Genomic DNA, 8,276 nt, shown 5'->3' with positions numbered 1-8,276 from the left:
GTGGAGAACGGCGGCACCAGCCCGGTGGCGATGAAGGTAACGAAGACGACGATGCGCTCCGGCCGGTCCGTGATGGGCAGGAAGCTCGCCGGCGTCACCACCGACGCCTCCCGCTGGCCTTCGGGCACCATCAGTTTGTGGACCTTCTCCGCCCCCTCCTCGTTGACAATCCTTGACTTCGGCAGCATGCTGTCGGGCCCCTTGTCACGGCGGCTGTTTCCTGCCCTCGACATTTTTTGGGGGTGGGGAGTGTGCTGGAACGAGTGGTGGAAAGGGGGAGCGCTGTGGGCCAGAGGAAGAGCGAGAGCTCTCGAGCGCAAGGAAGAAGAAGGCAAGAGTGTTGATCGCAAGAATGACATAAAGGGGCAAAGGTTCGCTCCCCACTCCTTTTTATATCCTAGGGATTTCAAACAACGCCTGTCGCGGCGCATTCGGTGAGATGAATTTCCTCGTTCGGCGTGGCCTCCAGGCAAATCTCCCTCAATCTGTGTGGTTGCCAGACGCACTATCCTCGATCTACGTGTTGCCACACACGCCGCCCGCCTCATTATCACGCTCCTCGGTTCCCCGCTGGGCCGTACTAGAAGCCTGGGCCAGAGAGACCAGCGCCTAATAATAGGCCATGTGGCATCGATGCTGGGATCGGCCTCGATGAAAATGAGGGCCCCATCCGCACTCTCTAGGCCATCGCCTACCAATGGGCCCGGGAGCTGCTGTCGGTGACACAAGAACTAGGGGTCCCCGAGTCCTAAGGCCAGATCAGCAGGTTACCACGTGGCGCCCTCCCGCGGGGATTGTCTCCACGAGGCACGAGGAGACCAAATCCTGGGAGAGGGTGCTCGGGGCCATAACAGTGGTCCCCGAGTACCCGAGTTCCTCGATGACCCGAGAAGACCAAGTTTCGGGAAGAGAGTGCTCGGGGCTACGAACAGTGACCCCCGAGCACTCAAGTCCCCCGATGACAAGGAAAGCTGAGTACCGGGAAGAGGGTGCTCGGGGCTGTGAATAGTGGCCCCCAGCACCCGAGTCCCCCGAGGACCCAAGGGAAGTCAGTTCCGGGAGAGAGTGCTCGGGGCGACGAATAGTGACCCCCGAGCACTCGGTTCCTTGAGGACCCGAACAGCCAGTGCCGGGAGAGAATGCTCGGGGCCGTGAACAGTGGCCCCTGAGCACTTGGTCCCCCGAGGACCAAGATAGGGCATATCCGGAAGAGAGTGCTCGGGGCGGCAAACAGTGGCCCCCGAGCACTCAGTTCCTCGAGGGCCTGAGAAGTCCCTCGCCGGTGGCCCCCACAGAGGCCCAACGGTGAGGTGTCAACCAGTTAAAGGTCCGATGCTGCATTTAAGAGGGTGCATAGCCTGTCATCTCCAACTGCTCCCCCACGCTTGTTGTCAGTCCCTGCCACGTTCTGGCAGGGGGCGTGGGGACATTTAATGCACGGGTCCCATCGCGGGATATCCGGCGCGCCTCGGGATAACATCGCGAAGCCCAAAGCACCCCGGCTGCCACCCTGCTGTGTCAGGCGTACAAGACCGGGCGGGCGTGCCGGGTTGCTCGGTGGCTGCCTAGTGGGCCCTCCCCGCGGTGCCCGTTGAAAAATGGCATGATGACTTACAAGACCGGAAGGGGCATGTTTCTAACTCTCCACGTCACCTTGCGCAGCAGCCCATGATGGTTGCTTTCCATTTATGATGCCTTGGAACTCGTGCCATCCCTTTCTGGGCACGCTACCGCCCTGGCCGGTATTTAAGCCAGGCGGGCACCCCAGAGAAGGCAGGTTCAGTACAACCAAAGTCAAGTTAAGGACCAAAGGAGAAGCACAGATAAGTTGGACAACAACAAGCACAGAAACGTAGATCACCGAAGAACAAGGAGCACGAAGCTCTAGACTAGACAAATATTCTTGTAACCCAGCAAACACTCAGAGAGACATTCTCAGTGCATTTATAGCATACACACATGAGTAGGGTGTTATGCTCAGTAAGGCCCGAACATGTCTAAAAACCCCCTGAGCATTTACTACCTCCGGCACCCGATCATTCCATTCCACCTGCCTCTCATTTACGCCCATTTATTTCACCTGCAAAATGGATTCAGAATCATCCCCGCGACCGAATCTCAAAGGGGGTCCCTCCGGATCCCTGCTTGAGGAGTTCACCTTCCGACAGTGCCACCAGCACTGATATTCTCTCTATCAGTGCAGGTTTTTATTCATCAGCTGGCACTGATACTCATTATCAATGCCGGGTCAGAAACTAGCACTGATAATCTATAACTATCAGTGCCGGTTCAAAAACTACCACAAATAGTGCTTTTGAGTTGGCACTGATGACCATTTCTGTTGTTGTGAGAGAGCATGGTCTTCTTCTCTATTGACAATCATCAGATTGGCTCCACGTTCCCAGGAGGGTCCGTCGGTACCGCCAGCATCGGCCAACAACCCCAGCACAGGTAGAATCTTTGCCTCGGCCACTCTCCCTAGCCCTTACGCTAGCTGGCGCCTAGTTCCTAGCGTAATCAATTGCCATCCGAGGGAGTAGTATAAAAGATTCCTTGACTCACTCAAGGGGGGGTAGGACCTGCACAGTTTGCAAGAGCTAGGCGAATACTTTTTGTCAACTTTGCAATAGGCACGTAGGTTAGATGGAAAAGAAAAGGTATCTAATCGGGTAGTTAATGGAATCAAATGTATTTGACTTACCTGCACCTTTTCTATGAATGAAGCTTTCAGAGTCGGTCGTTATTCCATGTGTGCTCGAGTATCTCACCATTTGGAGTAGATAGCTACACTGATCCAGGTCGGGTAACTTCGACAACCATACAGGGTCCTTACTACTTAGGTGATAACTTATGGCGCATGGCCTGTTTTTGCACCTTTCGTAGAACAAGATCCCCAGCAGTGAGCTTCCTAGGTTGAATCATTTTACTAAGATACCTACGCAACGCTTATTGATACTTAGTTGCTCGATCATGACTGCTCCGTCGATGGAGAGTTGTGTCAGGAACACAGAAAGCTCCAATTGTAGATGTCTCTGGTGGTATTTAGCCGGCAACGCCAGTACCATGAGTAGCGGTTAAGGCTACTAGATCCTCGGGAATTTCCGTGCCATTGTTTACCACAACATTTGGTTCTACCACCATTGGGTTGGCAAGTGGGATATCAGCTCCTCTAGCCATGAACATGAATCGATCTGTTGGGCTGCTCTTGCTACTGACGGAGTCATCGTCGCCACCCTCATCGCTATCAGTGTCCATGCACTGGAGAACATTAGGCTCCTTTGGATCCCACTTGAGATGTCCCACCTCACGCTATGTGTCCAATGGCCTGGACTCGATAATATCGGTGGGCATTAGTTCACCTTGATGGTCCCAACAGAAGATCATAAATCCTAATACAATCTCTGATCTGGTAGGGGCGATTCAAGGGTGATTGCTATTGACCCGAAGTGGTCATAGAAGCAGACGTCGAATAATTCGGTGTCTATGTGTACTCGAGAAATAGTCGATCATGAAAAGCAGAAGACCCCTACCTGGCGTGCTAACTATCGAGGATTTGTTCTTGACAATGTGTCTGGAAATAATGGGTTTACCTTCGTGGATCAAACATCGAGCATGAAATGAGGCATACACGATTAATACAGGTTCGGGCTTCCGGTTGGAGTAATACCCTACGTCTTATGTAGATAATTATATGTATGCACTCGAGTACATACAATATGGCTAATCTATTAGAAGGAGTAGATCAGATCTAGTCTAACCTAGAGCTAAAGTCATTGAGTTCCTCCTATGCTAAGATCCTGATAACTGCTTCCAATAGTTGAGAGAAATAAAGAGCCTCTCCTGGGGGGTCTGGATCCACTCCTTATATAAGGGTGATGTACCGCCTCCTATCCAGCTGTTGTCGATAGAGAGTCCTTTTTCTTATAGTCCAAGTTGATACATCTGTCTTGAATACTATTTTTCTGGAGTTGGGTAAGCAATCAAAGCCTTCCTAGTATACACCTTCTGCATTTCGGGCTTATGAAGTACCGCAGATTTAGTTCCATAATATCCAGAGTTGTTAAATATGCACATGACATGCCACGTCGATATATGGTATACTGTTTATGCGTATAAACCCTATAGTTAGATATTCAACACACCAGTTTTTGTCTGATACCGGCATATTTCTATTCAAATTTATTCATTTTTGTATAATTGGCAATCCTGTGTTCGCTTTCATTTTCAGCTGCTGTTCTTGTTTCTGTCTGGTTGAGAAAATGAGAAAGTGAAAATGGTTAAGGTTTTTTCTAACTATTTCCATCCGTTTTCATCCCTGCTACCACGAGGCCATGTGCACAGTTATAGATGATATGTGACCAAAATTTTGTATGCTTAAAACACGTTTTATCAGGAGCAGCTATAATATCGAATTCCAGCAAATTTTGGTTCGTTGATATTGATATAACCCTAACGTGGATCTACCGTCATTTTTCTAAATGAAAAAACAATACATTCATCAGTTAATTCTAAGCCAATTAGCAGAGGAAAACAATTAAACAGATTAAACTAGGAAACCCTTATTACCTGTCAAAGATAACATATTGAGCATCAAATATCTCTATCACGACATCTCGGCACCACCCACATGCCCAACTGAACCGCTGCTTTTATTTATACACCTCCTTGGCCTCTTGCATCCGTTTGTTTTCCCTCTCTCTCCCCTCTATAGTGCGAGCTTGTTTACTTGTTGAACCAAGATCTCCTCCCCATCTCTCTCAGTAAGTGCTGCGTTCTTCTCTTTTGATCTTGTGAAACCTCCTAGATCCATCTCTTTGTTTCATTTCTCCCTCGAGGATTGATTGAGCACACATGAAGAGGCCCACCTGCAGAAGTTCCTCAGCAACCACAGATCAACAAGGTACAAAACAAGTTCCCAGTTTTACTATGTATTTATACTTCAATCGCATGCAAATATGAGAAGTATATAAAAAAGTATTCTGGGGACTCTGATTTGCTTGCTTCCAGTTCTTACACCTACAATTTATGCTAATTTTTTATTATACCTATAATTGGTATACATTTTGATTTTTGAAGAAAATGAAGCTATATATGTGCTTGTGTCAAGGTGACAGAGAGCAAATTAGCAAGAGGCAATAAGCAGATCTTAGCTGTAATATACTAACACAACATGGCCTTTAATCTGCTCTCTGTATCACTTGCTTTGAGAAGACATGGAGCGGCAAGGAGTCGACGTCCACGGCGCCGCGGCGGAGCGCGACGACGTCATGACCGGAGCGTACGGCGAGGAGGAGGAGGACGACGACGAGGACCAGCTGGACGAGCTCACCGGGGGCCGCGGCGGCCTTGGGGAGAAGAAGCGGCGGCTGGCAGCGGATCAGGTGCGCGCGCTGGAGCGGAGCTTCGAGGCGGACAACAAGCTGGACCCGGAGCGCAAGGCCCGCATCGCGCGCGACCTCCGCCTCTACCCGCGCCAGGTAGCCGTCTGGTTCCAGAACCGCCGCGCGCGCTGGAAGACCAAGCAGATCGAGCGCGACTTCGCCTCCCTCCGCGCGCGCCACGACGCCCTCCGCCTCGAGTGCGACGAGCTCCGCCGCGACAAGGACGCCCTCGCCGCCGAGGTACCTTACCTACTCATTGTCTCCTTCCCCATGCATCCATGTCGTGGTTTTGATCAATTGTTTGAGCGAGAAGCCATGCCCATGTTTGTGCATGTCAGATAAGGGAGCTGAGGGAGAAGGCGGAAAAGCAGATGGCTGTGAAGCTGGAGGCCGCGGAGGAGCTGTTGGGGTCGGCTGCCGCCGCCACCGCCGCTGCTGTCTACAAGGACGGGTCGACGGACAGCGACTCGAGCGCCGTGTTCAACGAGGAGGCGTCGCCGTACTCCGGCGGCGCGGCCTTCGACCACCAACACCTCCACTCGAGCTTCGCAGGGTTCACATCATTCTTGGCCTCCTCGAGTTCGCTGAGCTATTCTTTCCCTTCCTTGTACCACGGGGGTTCGCATTTGGACCAGGAAGCAGACAGGCTCCTCGGCGCCAGCGCCGCCGCCGACAGTTTCTTCGCGGAGGAGCATGGCACCGGCCTCGGCAGCTGGTACGGCGGTGAAGGATGGTAGAGATGAGCTGTTGGCTGGCTGGAGACTTGGTGTCAGCCACGCTTGTAAAATTATGTCGCTGTACATGCATCCATGGGGGGTAACTATGTGCAGTCAATTTCTATAGTTTTTACTGGCTGGGGCACAATATCATGTGGAGGGAGGAGACAGGTTATTCCATATTTCCCGGTGGACTGTTACCTTCCTCTCAACTGTGTTCATTCTTAAACATCTCTCTCATATAATGTGAAAAGTATACACTAGTGGCACATGCATGTCGTCAGAGAGAGTGAGAGATGAGCACATGTAGAAACACAGGATGGACATATGGATGCAAGAAAGCCGGTTTACCTCAGGAGAGAGGATTAAGGATGTTCTTGAGGGGTATAAATGTAAATTAAGGCTTTGGTGGTAGGTAGTACTAGCTCTTCTAGCTAGGTTATAAGTTAAAACCTAGCTATAAACTATGCTGTAAATCATTTGCTTTAATTTATACATAGGGAGGATCATGGATCAAGGTAAAAAAGAAGTGTGAGGAAAATGACTGAGCAATACTCTATGTTGATCTAGCCTCTTGTGTTTTAACTTTTAGGATATGTTCTGCAAGCTGAAATAAATCAATTGGATTGTAGAAGCTAGATTGTATAATTTAGTTTCTAAATTGTAACAATCTAGTAATCTGTCTTCCACCAGCTTCTGTAGATTGTACAATCCAGTTTTTACAATCTAGCTTTCACAATTTAGCTTTTTACAATATACAATCTACAAACTGTTTTTTATAGTCCACGCTCAAACAAATAAGCTCTAACTTGTCGATCAGCAATAAAAACTTTCATTCGTTATTTGTACCTAGAGTTTCATCCTAGGATGTGCTTCTTTAGTCAACAATGGCAATGAGGCAAAATAAAGCTAATGATGCATGCATGACAGCGACGAGTGGACTTGTTTAGCCATGGCAAAGAAAAAAACGTCTCTGGTTGATTGGTGATCAGGAGGGGAGGAGAATGTGCCCGCTATGATGGGGCCCTGCATGCAATATTGTAATGCTCCGGTGAAGACCAACAAATGCCTACTAGTATAAGATATCGGGTGTGGAGCTCTCTTTTTAGATGCATCATGGAAAGGGATGCGCACAATTAGCTAATATTAATCCAATGTGTGTGTGTGTATATATATATATATATAAACAATTTCATACGTGCATGTGTACGTCTTCACTTGATGATCATGACATCACCTGATTGTGTTGTTTGGAGTGTCATATCTCTGAGAAGAGCAAAATTAAACTACATTCGAAGTGGACAAATTAAGTCTATGCTTCTCCACTCACCACTATTCTCATGTGTACACAATTGTAAGTGTGAATGACAAAATAGATTTGTGCCCCACGCCTCTGCCAATCGCCATAGTTCAAACCCTCTGTTGATACTTTTTTTCTAGGGCATCCACATTTCAAGATCGAAACTTCTAATTTGAACAATAGAATAGTCCCGAAGTACATAGATTTTTGGATGTCCTTAGGTTTTGACTGAAGTACTTTCACATAAGATGATATCATTAATATTAAGAATGTATTGCAAAGAAGTTAATGGGAATTTCAATTTAAAAGACCATGCCAGGTCAAACAATACCTTATAAAAAGTAAAGGGTACTACTACAGAAATGGTCAACAGTATCAGCTCAAAAACAGTATCAGTGACGGTTTTTGAACTGGCACTGATAGTCACGGACTATCAGTGCTAGTTTATGAACCAACACTAATAATGAGTATCATTGCCAGTCCATAACAAAGAATCGGTACTGATGCTTACACTAGCAGTTCCAGTCCAAAGGAACTGGCACTGATAGTCTGAGTATATGTGCTGGCTAGTGTAACAAGCCGGTACTGATACTTCTATAGGCACAAATAAATTATGAATTCAATAATACATTAGTCAAAATCTGATTTCATATTTGTATTCAAATATATGTAGGCATTCATCACAGAAAGATATATACACATGAATCACAAATAGTTCATCCATATCCACACAGTCATGAGTTCATCAACATCCACACATAAATATTATCATAGTTCACATCATAGATTAAACACATTGAAATACCCCCATTCCTGATTCTACAGTGCATGTCGAATCATATAGTCTTCATAGTTGACATCTATGATATCAACTCCATA

General features: G+C 47.8%; 1 protein-coding gene across 3 annotated transcripts; it reads left to right on the top strand.

Annotated features, from left to right (window-relative positions):
- The first annotated feature begins 4,609 nt into the window (after nt 1–4,609).
- On the top strand, nt 4,610–6,326 carry LOC133902938 (homeobox-leucine zipper protein HOX8-like). 3 transcript variants are annotated; one of them, XM_062344267.1, is made up of 4 exons: nt 4,610–4,760; nt 4,872–4,900; nt 5,212–5,621; nt 5,720–6,326. In XM_062344267.1, exons 3-4 carry the CDS (start codon nt 5,214–5,216, stop codon nt 6,116–6,118), a joined length of 807 nt encoding a protein of 268 aa, XP_062200251.1. In that variant the 5' UTR covers nt 4,610–4,760; nt 4,872–4,900; nt 5,212–5,213; the 3' UTR covers nt 6,119–6,326. The 3 variants fall into 3 exon arrangements, with proteins under 3 accessions (XP_062200251.1, XP_062200249.1, XP_062200248.1); XM_062344265.1 differs by having other exon boundaries at nt 4,858–4,900; XM_062344264.1 differs by having other exon boundaries at nt 4,610–4,900.
- Nucleotides 6,327–8,276: the final 1,950 nt, after the last annotated feature.

Source organism: Phragmites australis, chromosome 21 (genome assembly GCF_958298935.1).
Source record: "Phragmites australis chromosome 21, lpPhrAust1.1, whole genome shotgun sequence".
In the NCBI taxonomy this organism is placed as follows: domain Eukaryota; kingdom Viridiplantae; phylum Streptophyta; class Magnoliopsida; order Poales; family Poaceae; genus Phragmites; species Phragmites australis.
The sequence above is the reverse complement of the archived record's forward strand: the minus strand, read 5'-3'. Positions and strand labels throughout refer to the sequence as shown.

What these genes read in the sequence shown, in the direction of transcription:
- LOC133902938 (XM_062344264.1), top strand. Translation starts at nt 4,852, where the DNA reads ATGAAGAGGCCCACCTGCAGAAGTTCCTCAGCAACCACAGATCAACAA. An exon ending in AGCAACCACAGATCAACAAG is followed by an intron (nt 4,901 to 5,211) that starts GTACAAAACAAG and finishes TGCTTTGAGAAG; the next exon opens with ACATGGAGCGGCAAGGAGTC. An exon ending in AGGACGCCCTCGCCGCCGAG is followed by an intron (nt 5,622 to 5,719) that starts GTACCTTACCTA and finishes TGTGCATGTCAG; the next exon opens with ATAAGGGAGCTGAGGGAGAA.